We start from the raw sequence: 25,040 nt of genomic DNA on the forward strand, positions 1-25,040 counted from the left end.
ATTTTAACACTGATTCAGTGAACATATGGTCCCTATCTACAGAGTGTTAAAGTAACACTGGACATAGTGTTACATTTTTAGAGTCAATTTAACACTGGTTAGAGTTAATATTTTACACTACACTACACTGAGAAGTGTTACTCAAATTTGACACTATGATGTAAATAACACTCTTAGTGTTATTGCAATTTGACACTAGGTCTTTTTGAGTGTTAATCAAAATTAACTCTAAATAAGTTACTCTTCATGAGTGTTAAACCTACTTGACACTAAGTGTTGATTAAGAAATTACTCCAAATACAGTGTTGATTTTGAACTGACTCCTGCCAGTGTTAAAACATATTTCCTCTTGTATTTACTCCCTTAGCGTAATTCTTACCCAACACCTTATTTTCAATTTACTCTGTTTTAATTCTTCAACAGAACACTTTAAGAGTTTTACATGTTCTACTTGACCATGTCCAGCTAACACTTCAAACAATAAAACAAAAAATGTTTGCAGGAGAAAAAACAACAAACACCATTATATCATATCTTAATAACAATTTATTAAAAATAAAAACATTTAGTTTGCATACAATTTTTCATTAACAGTATAACTCCCATTTGTGCTACATTGTGCAACAATTAATTAAACCTCACTTTCAGTTTCAAAGATGGAAAAAAAACATTGTTCTTAAAAGACACGGTATATTTAGAATAGTACAATCTTAACAATGTCTGTAAACATTGAAATATGTGTGTTTACAGTGCATTTAGAGGATATACAGAGAACAATTCAAGCTATTTTCACCCTATAGAACAAACTTCGCTATCATCTGCAATCTACCAGCAGGTGTTCGAATTACATTTTTAAAGGAGAGATTCACAGATTTCTACCTTTTATTTCAATTTCTCTGCTCATGGTGTGAAAAACAGTGTGTAAATCTAACTGCACTCAAATTTGGTATTAAAACATATAGTTACAGATACAATATTTTAAAGTGACAGCCCTCATGGCTCTATTGTAAAGGTCTTGGTTGGAATCTATTGGTATCTTGGCAGATGATAGAAAGATGTGTATAAGTTGAATAACAATAACTATTTTAACCACAGTAAATGCAGACAAATCATCCTTCGGAAAATACGAATGACTCAAGTCTTGCTGGCAAAAATTGTACAAACAAACAATTCTTCGTATTGAACAGCCAAATCCAATTTGACAGACAAAGTTCTGAGTTGAGTACAGCCCTAAAATAAATATATATATATATTTTTCCCACAAGCGTAGAAGAACAGATGTGCATGAAGAAGAGACATCTAAATTACCTCAGAGTTTCAGTCACCTTTCGTCCGGTTGTGTTCCTTGACAATATCGTCTCCACCAGGTTTCTTGGCCAACGCAGATTTTTCCAACTGTGAAACGATGATTTTTGTTTTAATCACATGGCATCTGTAAAAACAGAAAAAGTGAAATGGCATTATGACCCACATCACAATTCATTCTGAGACAACACTGAAGTTAAATTTAACACTAACTAGCTTTTGTCAAACACATTAAAAACGACTGAATGTAATTAGACAGCAATAGACAGAAAATAAACTATTAATTTAATCTAATTGGCTTTAAAGTGAATCCTTGTAGGAGTGCCCATGCACTCAAAAGGGAAGGTTTGTCACGGATAATATCACAACTCCCCACACACGCAGTATTTGCTATTTACTGTCATCTATGGACATTGAAAACAATACAACACTGTCAATCCTTCACATTGACCTCTCTTGCCCACATTGTGGAGTTTGATGTTAGCTAGTTAGCCTAGCTAACTTAATGTGCGAGCACATTTGAGCTAACGTTAGCTTTCAACTCGGTCAGGTTAGCCCTCTGCTATTCGGTATTTCAAGACACAAAAACAACTGGAGTCTATGTTGAACAACAATATTAAGTTATTCTAATTATTCTTTTTTGCTGAAATGCCAAAATTTGGTTTCTTAAGTGATTTAGAGAAACTTACCACAGTCTGTCGAGAAGTGCAAAATGGCGGGGCGAAGCTCATGATCCGTTTGAAAGGAGAAGGAGGTGGGAGGAGCTTTCCAGAGTTCAGAGTTCTTTCCAGAGTACACTACAGCAGTGAACAATGACATCAACACTGGGGAGCGATTTACTCTTGCTGTTGTTGTAATAACTCTGAAATAGTCAATGTACATTGACACTGTATATTTGACACTGAGAAGTTTAACTCTGATTATTTTCACCAACACTGGCCGATAAATTGGTAGTAATTACTCTTGCCATTGTTGTAATAACTCTGAAAGAGTCAATGTACTATGACACTGCATATTTGACACTGGGGAATTTGCTGTGTATGATTGACTTGGCTGAGATCAACAGTCACGTGACCAAAATCCTGTGAAACTTGGACTTAACTGCTGCACACAGAGCAGAGCGGAGAGGCTGGAAGTAGAGGTTGTTATTAAAATGTAAATGATATATATATACATATATGTGTAGCGTGGAGCCTCCTTCACCCCAACATTGGTAACACTTGTGGGCACTTGCAACATGTTGTATGTTTGTTTAATTAAATTGAACACACTGCACTGAAGACATGTTCTAGTTCTCTCTACTTCTACCCACGGCGGTTTGTTTCCATAGAGAATCATTTATATTACTGTGAACAACTGCTTAAGGCTCAGAGGGTTAAGTAAAAGTATTTCAGTATTATAAGGAAAAGCAGAAAGATCTAAAGAAAATAAAAACAATAAAATGGATGAATACATTTAAATAACAAGAAAAAAGAAAAGCAGCAAATCCTCACATTCAACTAAGGTGGAACATAAGTGCAGACAATTATCATTTCTGCATTAAACATTTGATTAAACAATTATTCCAAATGTATTAATTTATTTGATTAATTTATTATATCACATGAAAATCCCTCCAGTCAGGCTTCATTTAATGCCTTTGTGTTCAACAGCCAGCGACGGCTGTTTGCTCCCCGAGTGACCAGAGAAGTCAATAACGACACTTCTGTGGTTATTCTGACCCAACTCAGTCGCTGTGCTGCCTCAACTTATTTAAGTTGTTTTCTGTGAAGACGGAAGTTTATTTTGAAAGGATCGTATTTATTTGGCGAGCGGATGTTAATTAACAGGTGTTGCGGGACTTTCGTAGGAAAACACAAGAAAAATGAGGAGTAACTTTTGGTAAGATATCCTACGAACCTTCACATGACGGGACGTTGATCAGTTATATCAGAACTGGCTTCTGTAAGACTTTGATCGGTTCATCCGAATTAAACTGAAACATTTAGTCTCAAAATGTCAGCCTCTAAACCCCAAGATATGTATTTGTAAAACATAAAACTCTCCAAAGGTTTTAGTAAAAGAAAACAATATAAATCTGTTTTAGTACTCACCTCCAAAGGCTCTCCGTGGTCCCAGGTAAAGCTTTCTATCACTAAACTATTACCACGCAAAGCATTGAGGTAGTTTTTAATAAAATGACAAACAGCCCGAACGAACGTGTACGTTACTGACCATTTGTAATCACCTTTGATGATCCTGAAGAGTTGAACCAGCCAATTGAACAACTTTGTTTGCGTTATTGAAAAGATATTAACAAGTTAAATACTTTATAAATCAATTTAGACGGAGCTTGCAGGCGAATATCCCGCCCACTGCGGGACTAATAAAGGATTATCTTGTCTTATCTTATCTTAACTATCTCCTTCTTTTCATTTCAGCTCATCAACCAAACAAACAGCTCAGCTTTCATATTGCAGTCACTGTGTTCATTGGAGGATAATCCCCCAAAATGCTTTGTTTACTAAGATAGATATAGTCGTGTTTTACAACCTTTTTCCCGTCTTTCATTGGGCTCGGCACTGATCAGCTTTCTGGGAGCATCGAGGGAGGAGAGTATACTACACACACTTCATATTGTTTTCTCCCAGAGACACCACAAAGGAAAAGACCTCCGTGTGTGTGTGTGTGTGTGTGTGTGTGTGTGTGCATTGATAGCACAGCCTTTAAAAGTGATGGTGCGCCTCACATAAAACGCACAAAGACATTTACTACAAATGTTTACAGGGTTAGAATTGCAGTCTTGTTTCCTGCCTCTTCAGATCAGTAATGTTTGTCTCCTTCTTTATTCAAATTCGTATTTTTGGACACCTCAGTGAGCTGAATTTAATTTTCCGTTTGTTGATTGTTTTGGCAGCGTCCACCCTGGAGCTGATTACTTCCTGGCAGTCACTTCATAAATACGACCGGTGTCTTCTGCCAACCTGCTCGGCTGATTCCTTCCTCTGTGGGAACAGACTCGGACCCGTCTGTCCCTTTTCTGTTTCAGCCCTCAGTGTGGACGGAGAGAGCTGATGGTTATTGCTACAGGATGCGTTTTAAGGCCGTCTGACACACACTCTGTCTGTCTGTCTGTCTGTCTGTTTTAACAAAACCAGCTGCTGAAGAAAGTATCGGGTCGTGCGTTTTGTGCATGATTTGGTTATTATTTGACTCCTGCAGGAGGAAACAGATCATCTGCAGGTGAATGTGAGAGTCAGTTTGTTATGGAGCATTGTTGAATGCTGAAGTCTAAAGCGTAGAATATTCTCTCCGTAGGGAAGCCGGCGGCAGGCCGTGGTGCACGTATATAGGCTCCTCGCTGCGTTTGGTCGTGCACCTCTGAATCTTTGTAACTTGGCGTGCGCGATCACGTGACTGTCACAAATAGTTCACTGATAAAAGCACAATTTACATGTCTGAGGATTACACACAGACGGTTTGCTTTTAAATGATTTCGAAACAGATGGACTTATAAATCTTTATTTGAGTAAATATTTTGCAGCCAAATGAAATTGTTTACAGGATATTCTACCTTTGTTTCTTCATAATGCATTTAATACTTGACTTCTTTACAGGGTTTGTACAAAGGTAATAAAGTAGCCCATGAATATGAGTTTACAGAGATTACAATCCTTCCTCAGCATTGTGGAGGTTAGTTTATGGCTTTTTGCCGGTTACACCTACAGTCTGGTCACATCTATGAGTTACACTTGTCTTTTTGATTCTTCACAGCTCATTGGTTGAAGGAGAATGGATAATGCGCTCGCTCCTTCGCTAGCTGTGGCCGACATGAAACCATCACGACATGAGATATGACTCCTCCCCTCCCTCTCACTCACTCCGTAGCTCTCTTACAGCTCAAAGGCTAACTAGCTAGCTAGCCCAACCACATGTACCGGCATCAAAACAGGAAGTCAGAGGTAAAGTTAAGCTCGCCTGTTGACTAATTTGATTGGCTGCCCGGCGGGCCAAGTGTGACATAGAAGAGTGGTGCGACTCCAAAAAATGTAGAATATTTTTATACTTTTTTAGCGCGCCTAAAAATAGCAAAAGAAAAAGGCTTCCATATGAAAACAGTGGTTTTGATGCTTCTAAGCAACGCGTCTGGGTGATATGTAAATGTTTTAAAGCTGCATTCTCTCTAATGCCACCAGGGGGCGACTCCTCTGGTTGTATAGAAGTCTATGAGAAAATGACTCTACTTCTCTCTTGATTTATTACCTCAGTAAACATTGTAAACATGAGTTTATGGTCTCAATCTCTAGTTTCAAGTCTTCTTCAAGACAGCATGATGTTCATATAGTACATGATGGTCCATTTAGAGTCACACAGACCATAAAGCAGGGGATGCTTTAGGGGCGGGGCTACTATGATTGATGGGTCGCTGTCATACACAAGTCTGGGAGTTGCTTTGAGTCAGTTTGGGACCATTACGTGACCTGAACAAATAACCTCAAAACCATTTTTTAAAAGACGAAAAGTTTGTGCTCCACGTCTTGTGTTCCAATAAATGTGCAAATACAGAATTCAAACAATAAATCAGTAAATGTGGTTTTGTTACGCACCTTATCAGAAGACACAGTGTGCACACCATCACAAAAAAAAACAGAAACATTAAACAGTTGTCAAATAAAGAGAAATATAACAGACTGAGATATATAAATACAAACTCTTACCCGAAGGCTTTAAAGCATTAAACAGCTGAAGCCCGAGGACAGCAAACACCTGATCAAACAGAGAGAAAACGGGAGAGAAATTCAGATGAAGTCGTCTCATCTTCTGCGTTTGTTTCAGTGTGAAGACGAAGCGTCTTTTCTTTCGGTTGGCTGCGAGAGCGAGAAATGAGAGCTGCGTCCGGGGAAATAAAAGCAGGACGCCCGCAAGGCTTCACCACTCAGACTCCACCTGTCCTCCTCCTCCTCCTCCTCCTCTTCTTCTTCTTCCTCTTCTTCTCTGCCAGGAGATGCAGATATATTCATTACATGCATGGGGAGTTCTCTCTGGCATCTCGTATTGATCGGGTCGCTCCTGTTCCACAGCACGTATTGATCACATTGACTGGCTTTTTCTACTTTTTTCTACAGGACGTAATGAGGTGCACACAGAGTTTCCTGCCAGGTTTGTATCACATTAAAAGGACAAATGTAGTCTGGATGGAGTTTATGTTCATTTCTCTGCCGCTTCATCATAATGGGATGTGTTTAGGCGGTGGAAGAAGTGCTCGGATCTTTGATTGTCTAATCGTCACGACGATCGATGAATCACTGTGGAGCGAGCGAATTCAAAGGTCTGCCACGCCTTAATGTTGCAGCTGGTAAAGGTGGAGCTGATTTTAATAACTTTATATACTGCTGAGTGGCTTCACCTATAATGATATGACATTAGTGGATTTATATTTGTCTTAATAATCTAAATATGCAGTGTAGTTGCAGGAGTTCATGGATATCAAGAGCCACACATACCTGGTGTCAAGAAGAGTCTCACACTGAAGAATCAACAACCGATTTCACCGAGATGAAGTCTGACTGGAAAATCAAGAAGTCGCCAAAACCCCAACCAATCGTCCCAAAACCACAATAACGTACATTTCTTCTTCTGCTCTCTCATCCAAACTGTTCCCCGTCAGACAGAACCAAACATGGCGGCAACTTGTGAAACATTCCTTTATTATAAATAGATCATTTGTATAAAAAAACGGGCATGCTTCAATTCAACCATGGCATTTAGACATTTCACAACCAAAAGCTACCGTTCAGTTAGCCGAAAACAGCGACGGATGCGTCTCAATATGCAGGTCGACGGACGGACGACATGAGACAAGATTCAGAAATGTTCACGACCACAAGTTTTTTTTTTTTTCAGTTTTTTCAAACACACAATTAGAACAACAACAAATAAGGTTGGTCCCCAAAATGACTTTTCTTTTGACATATTTTAATCTTTTTTTTTAAATGTATCTTTCAGGTTACCGTTCTCCTGCTTTCTCGCGGACTCTCTGATTTTTTCAGCCGGGATCCGTTCAGGTTTCTGGCGCCGTTCGGGCCCGTTTCCCTGCTGTCTGTAAACATAAAAACACCACAGATGCGTTGGTTCCGTTTGTTCAGATCCTTCAGATTGCTCAGAGCACCTTGTGGTGACGTCTGACAGAAATCTGCTCCTTTAAATGTCTCTGGACGTCCTCGTGTCGAAGGAGTCGTTGCTTCACATGGCGTGGTTGGTGTAGCTGACGTAGGTGGTTTTTGTTGGCGGCACTGAGGAGAGAAAAGGAAACAGCAGGTTGGTAAAGTGACACCTTACTTTCACTAACAACACTCATCTCAGGGCAGTTCCTGAAATAGTCACAAAATGCAATCTATTGGTTTCATGCACAGGGACACAAGTCTTCTTTTCATGGCATTCAGAACTACTTTATTTCGGGACGACATTACGTTACAAAACCAAGGTTTACTTAGTTAGGTCTAGAAAAACATCATAGCTGGGCTTAAAATAACTAATTACACGAAGGTTTAGGCAACAAAACCACGTAGTTCGGTATAGAAAAATTGCTACGAACGTTAGGTTTAGGCAACGAAACCACGTTGTTAGGTTTAGAAAAATTGCCACAAAAATTGGGTATAGTTATATATATATATATATATATATATATATATATATATATATATATATATATATATATATATAGTACATATATATTATTAAAACTGTAAAGTTTGGAGGAGTTGGATGAATCTTCTGGGAATCATGAATATTCCCACTAAATGTACAGGTAATCTATCCAGCACGACCAAATAAACCTCACAAGAGTTTTCGTCTCACGGAGACTCTTCCTCCACGCTGCAGGATGAAAGAGGTTCATCACTTATGTGAGTTTGAGCCGCCGCTTGTTAGATTAAGCAGATCAGTTCAGTCAGCACATCTCTGATGAGTAAACAATCCGACGTCTCCCACTTTTTCTGCTGATGGACCGAAAAAAGCAGCTTTGAAGTGTAACTCTGAGCTGTAAACAATTTCATCAGATCTGGTCTCAGGTGACGTCTAAACAAACTCCAAGTCAACTTCCTGTTAAATCCTCATTAGAGAGGCTGAACTCTGACTTCACCTCCACACGGTCGACTTTACAGAGAAGTTGACAGACTTCTTCTTACAGCACCTCTGTTCAGAGAATCACTAACAGTAGTCACTATAAACTTTCCCTTGTTTATCAGTATGTGCTGCCTGATTGCAAATGCTTCCCACAGAAAAGGGAAATCCACTTGTTCGCCATAGTCAGATAGGAGGATCTCTGTGCATCCAGTACAGAAAGGTATGGCCAAATCTCCACCACCGTTTTAAAACGTAACGTAATCTCCTGACACAACAGCTTGATTGTGTCCAGTCAGCTGTCTGGGAAGACAACGCTATGTGTTGGAGTGGTCTCTTATGCTTTTAGATCGGACACAGTCCTCTTTCTTTTGTTCTGTCCTCTTCAATGCATCGCCACCTTAACGCGGTGGAGAGGTTTGTAGGGAAGTGCCAATGAGCTGTGGTATCAGGGGCCATAGCTCCTGGTAGGGTCTCCCAAGGCAAAGTGGTCCTAAGGGAAGGTGCCAGACCAATGACCCTATGAACCAGCCAGGTAGGAGTTGTAGTACCTCGCCCAGAAAAGGGAAACGGGGACCCCCTAACGGAGCCAGACCTGGGAGGGGAACTCGCCGGCGAGGGTCCGGTGGCCGGGCCTTGACACGTGGGACTCTGCTGGGCCGTTGACCTTTGGGCCCACCACTTGCAGTGATAGGCTATTTGGGTTGGGGGCATTGTTAGCCAAGCAGCAGACAAAATGAAAAAACTCACAATATTTAATTTTATAAATATCGACAAACTTGTTGTTTAAATCGTTGCCGGTGCTGAAGCTTTACACTTTGATGCCACACAGGGTTCGGCCCACTCACCGCTGGCCTCCACACCCTCGCACAGCTCCGTCTTCACCTCGCCGTTGGGCCGCTCGGCCGCCAGATGTGACAGCTTGCTGGTCATGGTGGCGACGGTGACGATGGCCTTGAAGCTGCGCTTGCGTTTGGGGACGTTCTGCTCGGGGTGTAAGATGATGATGTAGACCTTCGGCATGTAGAGCATTCCCAGAGAGACGGAGGCGCTGAGGCTGAGGGACACGGTCAGCGTGGCCGTCTGGATGTACATCTGAGGAGGAAACGGAGAGGAGGAGGTTACCGAGAGGCGTCGATGAGATTCAGAAAAGCAGCAGGAAGCCATCTTTTACTATCATGAGACCTGTCTACTGTTTACTTCCTGTTAACGGTGATGTCAAAGAAACATCCAAACTCCACCTATTTCCTGTTTTCACTTAACAAATACAACATTTGAACACACGGACTGACTAAATGATTTCATCAAATCAAACTGCTCTCAACGATCATGGACATTTTGACCACTAGTGTTGATATCCAGTAGTATTTTGATGAGTTGGCGTCTGTTTAATACGATCGTTTTACACTTCTCTGCTGAGCAACAGTTGGTGATGCAAGCAATGTGTCAACAAATGCAAGAAAGAAGAAGACTGCAAGCATTCAACCTGAGAGAAAAAGAACAAGTTGTCTTTGCAAATGTTCTCTGAGGAAGGAAAGGCATTCAAGGCGTGTGTTGGAAAGGATGCACGGAATGTAAACAGAACTGTTTATAAGAAAACTGCACGAGGTCGCTACCTTTAATTAGTGTCAGTCAACTGATTACATCCCTCAAATATTGGCCTCCTTCAATTGCTAATTCAAGCTGTTTAATTCATCATTCATTCCCTCCAACACTTGAATCAAATAGTCGTTTCCTTAAATTGCTAATTCTATAAAAGGTTTGGCATTCAAAATATGAGTTAAGTAAAAGTATTAGCATCAAAATATACTTAAAGAAGCAAAAATAAAGATACTCATTATGCAGAATGGCCCATTTTAGAATCATACAGATGTTTAGTCGATCATAATTATTCATGTATTCATTTGTCAAACACTTTAATTTTGCAGCTGGTAAAGGTTGAGCTCATTTAAATGACTTTATAAACTATGTAGCCTAGAAAATATATAAAATATATAAATATTTATGAGTGAATTTATAATTTGTCTTTGCAAAGTAACTAGTAACTAAAGGCAGGGGAGTAAATAGTATAATATTTGGTAGAAGTAGTACCTCAAAATAGTACAAAATAGTACACAATAGTACGTGAGTAAATGTTCCAACCCGGCTACGGTCTCTTGACTAAATAATGTCCTGAACTCAGCAGGAAGAACTCCATAAGTTTCCATTAAAACGAACAGATGGTCGACTGCTCGGTTCATTTAATGGAATCAATCGAGTGACTCGTGTTTGTGGCTGATAACTTCGTCTCCTCTCGCAGATACTTTGGCACATAACCAGCCGACGTTTACAGCGGGAAAGTCAGAGTGGTTAATATGTTGGGCTGCAGTTTTCACTTTGCTGTTCGGGAGAGATTACGCACTTTGAGCAATTGCAAGACTTTTAATGTGACACATCTGCAGGAAGTGATAAGTTTCTCTGACAGGAGCTTCACAGTGAGTCACAAAAAATTGCAAAGTGGAAATAATGAGAGATTAAAAACTGTCTCAGTTAAAGAAGTGTTTTCAGCAGAGTGGAGAGTATGATGTGACTGCCAGGGAAAATGTACTTCCTACAAACAAAGACAACAGGGAAACATGGCCGGTCTCTAGGCCTGTTTTAAGAGGTCACTGCTTTCTTATCTGAGCCTCTGGATACTTCATTTAAAGCAAACTTTACATGGTGGACAAACGGGGGAATTACAATTTCTGGGTCAAGCGATGCCGGCCCAACAAAACGTTTCCCCCATAGACTTGAATTGGGAAAGAGACGTCAGTAACTCAGCGGTAACATACTTGGAGGTGAATCAACTTCCCAGTACGAACACTTTAATAGCCCTTATTTAAATCATTAGGTCCTAAAAGCTGTGAAATGCAATAGCAGAATCCAGAGTTATTGTCCTTTTAGTTATTGTCTAATTTAACAATTAGCAATCTTTCAGGAAGGCGACTTTAGTTTATTTGTCACGTAACTTGCATACTTCGGTAACGGCACTTCCGTAGTTATTTTAACCCAAACGACAATCTTTTCCTGAACCTAACTAAGTAGTTGTGTGGCCTAAACACAACTAAGTTGTTTCCTGTGAAGATGGAAGTTTATCTTGAAGAGACTGTAAACAAGTAACAAGCTGAAATTGACGCATGTTGCAGGACTTTTGAAGGAAAACAAATGTAAAAAGAGGAGCAACTTTTGCAAACTATTGTAGGATACATTAAAAAAACACTGGGAAATAGAAGCATTCAATAATGAACAACGAGTTTCACCTCCTCTCACCCCATTAACTGAGCTGTGTGATGGTTCTCAGTGGTGGACTGGTTTACTGGTGGAGCTCCATCATGTGAGCAGCTGGACCATCATTAACTCCTAATAATCCTAAAAGTCTTCAAACAGCTCAACAACAACAGAGTAGAGAAGCTCCAGGACTCTCTCTCCACATCTCAGCTTGACAGATGACCCTGAACGCATCATTAGGCTCGGCGCTGCGTTTACGAGCCAGTACGAGACTATTGATTCTCCGTGTTGTTGTCTTTGCCTTCAGTGTAACGATGAGTATTTACCGGTAGAAGGAGGTATTTAGAGACCTGGTACACAGTCAGAACTATTTACTTTATGTACATTTACTCAAGTACTGTACTTAAAGACCATTTTGAGGTACTTGTACTTTACATTTTATGCTACATAATACCTCAACTCCACCACATTTTGGTACTTTTTACTGTGAATGTAAAAACATGAAAGCTCTCTCTGCTGAGCCAGCGTTTGGTTTGTCCACTCTGGGCTCCTGTAGAAACATGACGGCATGGCGGACTGAAGAGGACCTGTTCACTATATGAAGAGCTCATTCTAAGCTAACGAAAACCATTCTCAGTTTCAGGTGATTGTACCTCAATGAATACATAGTAAACAATGATATTCCATTTCTGCCAATAGATCCCCTGAAATCCAACACGCTGGCCCTTTAAGAGAGTATTTCTACTCTGTGGTCTTGATACTTTTACTGAAGTAAAACTTCTGTAGTATGTGGTTATCATTAATTACATTATTTAAATTCTCTCAATAAACCTGAGAAATCTAGAAAAAAAATAATCACAAAAGTAAATATACTATACTAATTCTGATGTTTGTATGTAAAAACTAAGTCAATAATTAATACATATGCAGCAATAAATATTTATTTCATGTCAGTAATATTTAATAAAATTATCCAAAGTCGAGACACACACACACACACACACACACACACACACACACACACACACACACACACACACACACACACACACACACACACACACACACACACACACAGAGCTCAACCAGGCAGCACAAACCTGTTTTCCCTCTCTCCGCCCCTCCAGCATCTCTCACAAACACACCTGTGCACACGCTCCCGACACACAACGACACCAACATGCCGGTGCTGCTGCTGCTCAGAGAAAACCGCCTGCGTCGCCACGGCAACCACCTCACAAAAAAATGTGGAGGTCCGGGTTAATGGCCCCGGTGTCAAACTGTCAGCGGGGAATCCTCGGTGGGGCTCTGCTCAGCCACCAGGACGACGAGGAAGGAAAGGGGAAACGTTGGCGACAGATGGCGAGTCCCCCCGTCCCCCCCTTCCCCCCCCCCCCCGAGAGCCCAAAACGACGATTCTAGCGATGCATCAAGGATTCATTATGAAAATGTATGACAGACAGCGAAGCATAAACTCATTTGTGGGCCTGAGAGAGGGGAAACAAACTAGCTCTGAAATGATTTATGTGGCCTCTCCCACACAAGCTGTTGTCACAAACCCAAACGGCACGAAACAGCGTGAAGGTCACAGGAGGATGATGAACAAGAGCTGGGGGGCCGACTCACGGACAACCGCTCCGTATCACAGCGTCACATGTAGGGACCTCCCTCTCCGGCTGCTTTTGGCCCCCGATCCCGATCCTTTTATATCCGGGTGTGCTCTTCAGCACCCTGACGTAGAGCCCTGGGAACCAGACGAATCTGCGAGCTTTATTTGCTTCGGACAGATATTATCCGGTCACTTGAGATCTGACTGGCCAATCACAACCGTTTATCCAATATGGTGGCGTGTTTGAGACGATGACTGGTAAGAGGAGCACCGTTGAGGCATTATTCAAAGAGAATAAAAGTCGATCAAAAAAGGTTTTCCCTTTCCTATATTTAGTAAAATCAAACTTTTATCTGTAAATTCTGAGGTTAAAAAAACGCACGTTCACACCTCATCTCTGTCGTCTGTTTATTTGTCCGTTGCTCACAAACGGCAATCTCCGGTTGTGCCGAGTGAACTCGATGCCGAAGTGTCTTAAAGCTGCATTCTCTCTAATGTCCACCAGGGGGCGACTCCTCTGGTTGTATAGAAGTCTATGAGAAAATGACTCTACTTCTCTCTTGATTTATTACCTCAGTAAACATTGTAAACATGAGTTTATGGTCTCAATCTCTAGTTTCAAGTCTTCTTCAATACAGCATGATGTTCATTTAGTAAATGATGGTCCATTTAGAGTCAAACAGACCATAAAGCAGGGGATGCTTTAGGGGCGGGGCTACACAGTGATTGACAGGTCTCTACCGGATGTATACTGCGTCTCTACTTCACTCCTCCAAATATGGTCACTTCTGCTGATTGGCGACCTTATTCCAACATGGTTCAGCATTGGCTTCACTCGGCAGAAGGTTCGTTCGTAAAATATCAGTGTGAACAGGAACCGGACCAGAACTAAAATGCATCACTGTGTCATTTTGGTTCGGACCAAATGAACCAAACCTAACCTGTGTTACAGCACCCCGAGAAGAGCGAGTGTGTGTGTGTGTGCATCTGCATCTTGACAATCCCCCTGACTGATTTCCTCCAGCGCCACCATCAGGTTGATATCTGTGTTTTCTATTGGATTGATTGCTATGACCTTTGATAATAACTTTGGTGATGAGCGATACGTTGGTTTATGATCAAATACCTGCAAAACATCCCATCAGCCTCAGCTGTAGTTTGTGTTTATAGTGCTCAACATGTTTATTTAGCTGGGACAATATTTAAAGTCTTTGCTGTGGTGTTAGTGGTGGATTCCAGTGTGGGGGACAATTCTTTTTTGGCAAAATCTGCATGGAATAATAATAATAATAAGTATGCAGGGTGTGTAGTAAGTAAACACTGCATATGTATGTTGATAAATCCCTAACTGGCATCATCAGAACGGCTCCAAACTTCACCCTCGGGAATCAGTAAGCGGAACTGAAATGCATTTTAATAAATTTCTCCAAACAGGAAAGATAGTTCCAAGAAAGTTATTTTCCAATTTTTAAAGTTTGTTTCAAACCTACTGAGCAAACATGGCTCAGTGGAGCGCAGGGTCAGCGTTTCCATCCCCGGCTCCGCTAGTCGCATCTCGATGTGTCCTTGAGTAAAGACACTTAACCCCAAAAATTGCTTGTGCCTACGATGTATGAATGTGATAGAATATGATAGGCAGGTGTCACTCAGCCCCGGCCATCAGTGTGTGAATGGGTGAATGATGACAAGTAGTGCGAAAGCGCTTTGAGTGGTCGGAAAGACAAGAAGAGTGCTACACAAGTACAGTCCATTTACCATTACATGGGCAGCAAAGAGGTGGATTATTATTATTTAATTTTAGAGGGAAATGGTTCCTAAAATGACACAACAGCTAGAATATTTCCTTTCTGATACGATAGTGCAGCTTTAAAAGAAAAGTCTTAGTCATCAAACTTTAAATCTCCTTAACGGGGAAGTTTAAGGTGGAAATGAAGGTTCTGGAGGTTAATGGAGGGCTGAATCCTGTGACTGTGCGTCTCTCTGTGTCCGTGACCTGGATGCCGACTTCCTGCCCGATCAAAGCGGAGCTGGTTTAAAGCTCAGGACTGTGGAAGTCTGATCTGAGAGCAGCTGAGGTCTGAGCAGCAGATCTTTAAAGTGAGCAGGACGAAATTCAGTAGAATTAGTTTGTTTTCCATCAGTTTGGAAGAAATCAAATTGATTGATAAACAAACCAAAACTAACTGCAACATTTACAGCTCTGCTGAGGTTTCATGGATGAACATTAGCAATGACTCTCTGCTATGTCCCTGCAAAACCAACGCACACACACACTGCACCTCGAGCAGAAATAACGTTCTGCTTTGGCATTTCTGAAATCCAACACACAGAACGTGCCGTACTTCAGAGAAACATCCAGTGCCGACAAATCCAATTAAATAACAGAAAAGGAATCTGAATGTTTCTGCAGCTTGAATGTCACTCGTCTGTTATTTGCTGGGGTGAAGCTTAAAGTGCAAAAAATTACTTCAGCTGTTTTTTTTAGAGCAAAAATAAATGGACATTTGTTGGAAAACAAAGCACTGTATTTATCACAAATCTCTCTATTCAAACGTCTTTCAGATATTTACGAAAATCACGAGTACAGAATGTTTTTATACCTCGATGCTTCATTAGCTTCCCACTCTCAAACATGTTGTGTTAAATGTTAGTGGTATTATCGTCGGTGCCGCCGTCACAGAGACAACCGTTCGTTTTCCACATTTACTCCAGTTGTTCCACCCATAGACTGTATATTAGAAGTGGAAGTAGTCGTTGTGACATCACCCATTGGTTTGTGGACTGATGTTTTGAAGCCTGGAGTTTGGCGATTTGGCCGTCGCCATCTTGGCTTTTGGCCCCGCCCTAAAGCATCCCCTGCTTTATGGTCTGTTTGACTCTAAATGGACCATCATTTACTAAATGAACATCATGCTGTATTGAAGAAGACTTGAAACTAGAGATTGAGACCATAAACTCATGTTTACAATGTTTACTGAGGTAATAAATCAAGAGAGAAGTAGAGTCATTTTCTCATAGACTTCTATACAACCAGAGGAGTCGCCCCCTGGTGGACATTAGAGAGAATGCAGCTTTAAGACACGGCAGCATTGGCTTCGGCAGAACCGGAGGTTGCCGCTTGGTTCCACCGTCTGTCGGTTCCACCGTCTGTCGGTTCCACTACTGGGGATAGTAACTGCAAATAATTCACATTGACACTCTTTGGTAACTGGGCATAGCTACCGATAGCTACCGGGGAAAACAAAAGCATTATTTTCTTCCTGTTGGTTGAGCAATGGTTAACGGACTTCCTGTGTGCCTTAATTTTTCCTGGCTGATCGTTCCCTCTGGTGTCATTATTCCAGCCTTTACACTCTGCAATTAATATGTACTTCAAAATGATAAGTTCAAGCATAAAAAACTGTCTATTACCACTTTAATTGCGATTCATGACCAAGCTGGAGGTGCTGCTACTAGATACTGCCATGTATAAAAAAGCTTTATGGAAAGATCACTTTATATTCATTTATACAACATCATGCTACTAATACTGCTCGTACACATAATATTACTATGTATGCTCTTACATACCAATGCATATTTATACTACTGCCAACATATTTAGTCGATAGTATACACCGTATTCATATCATACCTCCGGTTGTTTATTCTTTTTCTGACTGTATTTTGTTCTTTACCAGCATTACTTACAGCTGCACTATATATTCTATGCTTAGTGCCTTCTGTAACTTCTGCACATGTTCGTACTGTAGTGTATTCATTACGCACTGTTACTAGTCTTTTGTCGTATAGTACTTACTGTCTACAATATGTATTATGTATATTACAACAAGACATGTGTGTTCATTACTCTGCACTTTACTGCTTTTTACTTTTGTACTTCTGGTCAGACTCTAAACTTCATTTCGTTGGCTGAATACTTGAACTTCACAGTAAAGTTTAATCTAAAACAATGTTCTGCAACACACGAGCGATAAGTGTGCAAGAGAGTTGTTTTCTAAAGAGACTTTTTTTAAAGTTGCACGTTGCCTATATGGATGGAATGAAACTACAGATCCGTAGATGTACATGTTGTTGTGTTGTCATAATTAAACTTAATGTTAACCTTCATGTTCATATGACACACTGATCGACAAGTCAATTTATAAATGTCACTTCATATTTAAAAAGTTGCCGAGCCCAAATAAAAGTGAATAAAAAAAACAGCTGTAATGATTGATTCTACAAAGCTCTGATGTTGATGATGATGAGAAGATGGTTGAATACAGCAACTCTTCATTGGCCACAGTAGGAACTCGACTCACAACCCTGGTAGCGTTCGGCCCAGAGAGATGGTTTGATTTATATTTCCTGCAGAAGTTTCAGTTTTTGGGGACATTATGTTTCATATCTCTCTCTCTCTGCTGTAAACTAGTAACAGCTTTCCTTCATTTGGCCCGGAGCAATCTTTCCCCCTCACACATCCCTTAAACGACAGCAATGGATGGTGGGTAATAACACTGTGGTTGGTATTGACTTTCTCTCCACAAGTCTGAGGCTCATGAGGAAGATAAGCAGCGGAGCGAAGCTAATCGCTGCCAACACACTGGTTGTTGTTTTTTTTGGTAGGAGAAACAGAATACATTAGTGAGGCATCAACAGCAGGTTATCACGTTGTCGGGTGTCAGAGTCGACCGCTGTTTAGGGTTGAGACCTGTGGAGGCAAACAGTCCTTACAGCTGCTTGTTTCTGTTACTTTGAAGGAAATGTTTTTTTGGCTTGTTTCGTTAGTCGAGACACTTATAGAAGTGAATATCTCTAAAACAGATGAAGACTTGAGCCTTCGCTAAGCCCCGCCCCCCCGCTCTCAGAGCTACGTTACCATGGAGCCCACACTGTCACTAACTGCACTCCTTGAAGAAATATCAAGATTTCAGAAATAAAACGAAAAAGTGACAACAGAAGGTTTTACAATGTGAGTTAACAGGATGTCAAACTGATTCATCAGAGAAAACAGGTTAAAAAGATGAAGATAGAAGCTAAAGTGAACCATCACATCACCTAGAGATCCAGACTTCACAAGCTAGCGTAGCATAGAAGTGCTAACGCTAGCCAGCTCAGAATTTATGTTTCGAATGAATCAAAATGATCAACTGCACAAAAATAGTCCATTTGTTTTATTTTGTTTCCCGTCAGAGACGCTTCAAGCACAACGACTGGAAGCAGGGGAAACTGCTAGCAATAGCGCCATCAAAAGATAAAACAAATATACTTTCTAACTCCAAAGCAGTTTAATTTACATCTCTGTGGTCTCTACACGTCATCGAGTGTGCTTTGTAAAATATGGAGATGTGAATCAGTAGAGGAGAGAATCGTATGTTTTTGTTCTGGCATCGTGAAGTAGCTGTAGATGCTGATAATAACAGTAATAATAGCAGCATTAGCATATTGATATGATAAAGTAGCTCATCAGCTGAGGTCAGAGGAGCCGGATTCCCGGGAGGAGCCGATGTGGGTGGAAGCTGCATGCTAATCGTCTCTGGGATCCTCCGGCTGAGTATCAAAGCCTGGTTCATTATGTATGGAGGCAGCGCAAAGTCTCTCCCAGCGGACCCTCACTCCTCTCCGTCTACCTTCCCCGTGCATGCAAACGCCTCCCTGGGCAGCCGGTGCTGCGTTCAGGAACCCAGCCCCCTCTGAAGTGCTTATTAGTGATTCTGTGGCTTCTCCATGTCGGTCCCAGCTGTGGCCGGCACACAGCCGACATGCTGCTGCTACTGTAAATGTCAGCCAGTGAGCCTCCTGCTCCAGATCCACAGGCTGACCTTAAAAGATCAGCTGATCAGTTTCAGGTCCACCACGTTTGCGATGGAGTCTAATTATAAACTGGGTGTATTTCGGAAGGGGCCTGGCTTTCTTTTCAGATCTACTTCAATTTATTCAATTAATTTCTGATGGAAAAGACCTGTAACATAAATCACAAATCTGCCTCAGAGGGATTTTACAATCTGCTCAGCATACGACATCCTCTGACCCAGGACCCTCGCATCCTCCCCCCAAGAAGTAGAAGTCATGTGCACAACCTGAACAACATAATACAATTACAACATAGTCAATCAATATGACAGAAATTATGCATATAATGAGTAGCAGTGTGTGCAGATCCTACATATATATCTGGCCGCGACCTGTCAATCACTGTGTAGCCCCGCCCCTAAAGCATCCCCTGCTTTATGGTCTGTCTGACTCTAAATGGATCATAATGTACTAAATGAACATCATGCTGTATTGAAGAAGACTTGAAACTAGAGATTGAGACCATAAACTCATGTTTACAATGTTTACTGAGGTAATAAATCAAGAGAGAAGTAGAGTCATTTTCTCATAGACTTCTATACAACCAGAGGAGTCGCCCCCTGGTGGACATTAGAAAGAATGCACGTTTTAAGACATTGGCTTCATTAGGCAGATCTGAAGGTTGCAGTTTGTCACAGCAGCAGGCTCTATAATTCCAATAAACAATGGAACGACGCAGCACTGATGAAATATTCTGTTACTGCGTTGCCTATTTCTCGCCGCTCGAGCTGCCACATTTTGCTGGCCAAAATTGGTGCACCTCCACTTTTAGTTTTCCACAGCCCAGTCTTTGATTAGACCTCTATTTTATGGTCAGAGACACATTTGTAACTGTCACATTAAAAAAGACACAATAAAACGTCTTCATTGTGTTGTCGAGTAATTTGTGTGCTCTGGTAATTTCAGATGACACAGTGAATATCTGACTGCACACTGAATCTCTCAGCTTGATAAATAACGTGGTGAGAGTCTGACAAAGGGCGACAGACGAGCGCGTGATGAGTTAATTATACAGCACAGGACGACAGAAACCCTCTGCCGTCATCTTCATCAACCAAGAAGGCCCCGCGGTCACGCAAGTACAAGCGCCTGAAAACTTCAAGTACAAATGAGGATCTGCGGCAGGGGATCAATACACGCTCTGTTTCAGAGAGAGTATTAATAAGACGCTTTAAAGGAGACATTTAATAAGTCACCACTCGACATGACAGAGAGGTTTACAGCAGTAACAGGACGCTTACATATATTAACAGACGCCTCACCACAGAACACATCATGGAAATGGCTGCAGATGAATCCGTCGCAGTGCAACGAATGTTATGTTAAAGTCACTCCTCATTTTGTGCGAGTTTACCAACGAACGCCAGCAACATTTGTCAATTTCCGCTCTTTATATGCATACAGCCTTTTCAAAATAAACTTCCGTCTTCACTGGAAACAACAAGGTTTTAGATTGAGGAAAAGATTGTGGAATAATAATAATAAAACAATATTAATAAAATAATAATAAGAACTTAACTTTTTTACACAAGAGATGAAGCTCAAAGTGCTTTACGATATTAAAAATACAAATTCAACAGATGAAAGCGAAGAGACAATAACAAAAGACCAAAAAATAAACACTTTAATCATAAGCCAAATTAAATTAGTTTTTAAGATGTCAAATGTTAACCTGTGTCTCTTATCGCTCTTCGTACGGTATTATTACATTATTTTTTAGCAAAAAAATACATTTTGTCAAATCTTTATCTGCAAACTAATCATAAATTCCAGCTGTCAGATAAATGTAGTACAAATCTAAATCTAAATTGTAGTATGTCAAGAATTTCACTGGCCGGTCCGTGTCAATGATTTCATCCATTGCAATAAATAACCTTTTTAATATAAATAAAAATCTCAATCAGTGATCAAAAGGTTTGCAATTCACTAAACCTGTGTTTTTTCGTCCTTGATGTGATCAAAAGGGAGAAGATCTCGACTCAACGTCGATCATCCGTTAAACACTGATTAACTTTATTTATCGTTGATTTATCGTATTTGTCTGTACATTTTTAGGAAAGCTGTGAAAACCAGAACAGATGAGTAACTTAAGTCCATGTTGACAAAATTATACCATTTTGTTCAACCTCCACCTTAACGGGCACAATGTGTAAAAGAAATGATGATGAAACTCCAGGAAAATATTTGTCTCACAAGTGAATATTTATGTAGTTAAACTCTGTCGATGTCTGAATAAATCTGGAGTCTGGCAGAGAGACGAGGAGCTCTGGATGCTGAGAGGACAGTAAGAAAAATCTGAATAAATCAACAGATTCTAAAAAGTTTGGAACTACTCAGAGTTTCCCACAGTTTGTTTTCCAAGAGGCAGAACAAGATGATCGACATGTAACCAAGTACAACGGTATACATTTGACTACAAATTTGGGGTATTTGTACTCTACTTGAGTATTTTCCTTTCATGCCACTTTTTACTTTTATTTGGGAACTTTAAATGCTTTAAAAAAAATTTAAAAACAGTTTATTAAATACAATGGGATTTTTTTAACTACCCAACAGAATATGAAAGTATGGCTGAAATGATTAGTTGATGAATCAATTAGCTGAGAAGTCGAGAGAAAATTAATAAGCATCTATGTTGATAATCGCCTGTAGTGACGAAGATATTCTGTTCCACCTTCTCAAATGTGTAATAAATGATTCTCGTAAAAATTTAAAAAAATGTTGATGTTTCTGCATTTACATGTTTATAGTGTGGTATTAGTACTTTTACTTCAGTAACACATTTGAATACTTCCTCCACCACTTTAGAAACGACTACGGCCCATTGACCACCTTGTGTTAACATTTGGTTTCACCTGGATCTACAAAAACACTGCCGGCGTGATTACATTTCTGTGTGTTTTCTTCTTCTTTTGTTTGAGTGCAGCAGCTGCAGATTTTCTTTTAAGATGATAAACTGAACCTGACTGAGACTCTTGAGCAGCTCCGACCTTCAGAGTTACAGCGACTGAAAAGGCCAAACTGGAGAGTCGATCAACGGCGCTGACCCCTCACTAAATGAGCACTCTGACCTCTGACCCCTCACTAAATGATCACTCTGACTTCTGACCTCCTGAATGCAGTCTGTTTCATGACTGTTGACATTTGGCTTCGAGAGCAACATGACTTAAAGTGTTTTCTTACCTTTGATTTCTACTTGAGAGCAAACTGAGCTATCATGAGGATATCCGGACCTAAACTGCTCTGTGATAAAGAACTGGGTCAGGTTCAGATAGAGGAGGCTTAGCAGGTGGAAAGATGGACCAAATTTTCTTCTCCTTACCCAATGAGACAGAAGGGTTTTTTAGCAGTTTGCTGCATCTTTTTGTATATTGTTGAGTTCTAACGTTAGCTTAAGACAAACCAAGAACTGTACGCTACGCTAAAGAGTTGAATTAATTTCAACGCGAGGCGTTCAGGGCTCCTCTGCAAAAACACGAGGCGCAGAAGCAGTGCCCAAAACGCTTCACTTTCCTTAAAAACAATTACAAAAAGCCGCTGTTGAACGTATTGTTTTCTGAACCACAGTACAAGCACATGTTTATACACAATTTACTCCAACTGCCTTCAGTTCTGGCACTTCATCTGACATCTTTAATTTTTTGCACTTGAACAAACAGTTCATCTCATGCACTTCAACTGACACTTCAACTCCTTTTAGTGTAGAATCTTTGCTCCTTTCAGAACTTTCACTTCAACTTCCTTCAACTTGAAATGTTTACCAGACGTGCAGCTGTTTCATCGATTCACCTGTTGTGATTATATGAAACCCGTCACATTATTCATGAGGCTTTGAGCTGCTGCAGCAGGTTGATAACGAGCCCAAACAGCAGACACAACAGTGTTCATTGAATAATGAATAAGAAGGCCTGAGGTGTTGTGCTTATTTCAAACAGTCTGTCTCTGGAGTGATTACAGAAAAAGAAAGTTTTATTTGGCTGCAGCGTTTCAGTAAGAAAACTGAGATTTCCTGCAGAAGAAGAGGATTCTGTGTGCAGACTTTTCTGCACTCTGAAGCTGAGGCTGCTTGATGTGACACCTCATCTCTGTTCGGGGGGACGGTGATGTAATCTTCATGCGAGCGTGTCTGAACATTCAGTCTGAATCTGCTGCATCAGCCATTTCTATGGGTAAAAATAACCCACGGTAGAACTGAAACCTAGTTCTTATCAGACCAGGGTATCAGGAGGAACCTGGACACTGTAGTTACTGTGACAAAATAACAAAATATCCGAAAGCTCAATCTCAAAGTCCCCTTACTACGCTTTCAACGCACACCTGCTTCCTCTCCCCATCTTTTTAATCAGCGAATGTAACGGGCTCAGGGGTCTCATGGGACCAAAGTATGCGACTGCAGTCACACGTTAACAGGATATGGGTTGGCGATTGTTAAAAGAAGGTGTGTGGTGTCAGATCTTGCTTTCCTTCATCTTTAATGAGGTCATTTGTGTTCGTTCAGCAGGTTGCTAAATGCAAAGTAAGTTGTGGAGATGGCACTATAGCATACAAAGCCACTGGAGAGACGTGGTTAGACACATTTCTTCCAGGGCAACATCCAGTCAGTTGAAAATGTTTGAGCTCGTTTCAGGATGTGTATTTATTTGACAGGAATGTGCCCGGCGAGGAGCTGAAAGGATGGGATCCTCCCTCACAGAGCGTCCGTCCCTGACGGTATCACATGGTCCTGCTGGACTCAAAGGGGTTGGATTGAGATCATTCTTTGGTCAAAAATAAACTTTCAAGCACCACCTTTTAGTCATTATGGACAAGAAGTCCTATAGGTGCTCAGAATCATGGAAAGTTTGAACATTTACACCTCAACATGCAACAGAACCAACTCCATCTCGTCTGTGCAACATTTAATTGCCCTACATCTAATAGATATTTCACGAAAACCGCGTGTTGATGCTACACGGTAAAGTATTTGACTGTACGGCTACAGCAAACTGACTACTCGTATTAAATTATAGTCAATTATAGTTAAATGACAGCTATATACTGTGACTTCACAGTCAGTTATGGCATCAAATTACTGTGATGTAGCATTATGTTGCTGCAGTAATACAGCATTGAACTGTGATTTTACAGTAAAATTCCCATCAGATTATTACAGCAGTGTGCTGTTGTAGAATTATAACATAGTAATCCCACAATGCCTTGCACATTTCAACCTAACATTCCCTTTGTGTCCCTGCATTGATTTCACAATACAATCAGTACAGTATTGTGAATTATCACAGTTAAAGCCTGTGAAGTGATAATAGTGTAAACTAATTGTGAAACATTACAGTTAAATCATTTACAGTGTATAAAGGAAAAGTCAGGGGATCACCACAGTGAGAACAATTCTTCCTCTGAGCTCCACAAACGTCTTTCAATTTCATGGCAATCTGTTAAATAAGTGTTGAAATATTTCAGTCTGGAACAAAAGGTGGAACGCCCAACCGACTGACCTACAGACGGCCTTTGGCTTTTACATTTCAACAGTTAGTTGTTAATTTATCACTTTGACAGGATTTTCAAGGGATGACTTTGGTAACTTTGGGGAGACTTTTGAAGACCTGTCCAGAACACTTCAGGTGAGCTTCAAAGTGCCATGTTGCCTTTACTGATTGGAAATCAGATGCGATTAGGGTCGCTTGTGTCCTGGTTTATGTCTACAACAACAAATCATTAGTAACTGAACTGTAGCAGCGAGAAAAAAAGACTGATAAACTCGGTTTAGAAGAAATGATAGTGAATCGCTCCACCTGTCCTCCTGATCTCCCCACAGACACGATAATGAGCAAAATCCTCCATCTGGCATCACATACAGCACACTCAACCCAAAAAAACAGTCGTCTGAATGAGCTAAATTTAATTTTGCTCTAATTAGTTTTGTGCGCTGAGGCTGCAGAGCAGA

General features: G+C 40.6%; 2 protein-coding genes across 2 annotated transcripts in view; one reads left to right on the forward strand and one right to left on the reverse strand.

Annotated features, from left to right (window-relative positions):
• The window catches only part of LOC306698478 (E3 ubiquitin-protein ligase TRIM21-like), a 281,779-nt gene that overhangs the window by 87,535 nt on the left and 169,204 nt on the right, over positions 1-25,040 (forward strand). The gene's annotated exons all lie outside the window — the stretch shown is intronic.
• The window catches only part of LOC306698472 (metabotropic glutamate receptor 8-like), a gene marked incomplete at its 3' end in the record, with an annotated part of 98,747 nt that continues 81,234 nt past the window's right edge, over positions 7,528-25,040 (reverse strand). The window contains exons 9-10 of the mRNA XM_079162778.1: positions 9,255-9,501; positions 7,528-7,577 (exon numbers count right to left, since the gene is read on the reverse strand). Of these exons, the coding sequence (XP_079018904.1) occupies positions 7,528-7,577; positions 9,255-9,501 (297 nt within the window). The remainder of the gene's footprint in view (positions 7,578-9,254; positions 9,502-25,040) is intronic.

The sequence above is a fragment of the Pholis gunnellus genome (assembly GCF_910591455.1).
Source record: "Pholis gunnellus genome assembly, chromosome: 7".
NCBI classification, from domain to species: domain Eukaryota; kingdom Metazoa; phylum Chordata; class Actinopteri; order Perciformes; family Pholidae; genus Pholis; species Pholis gunnellus.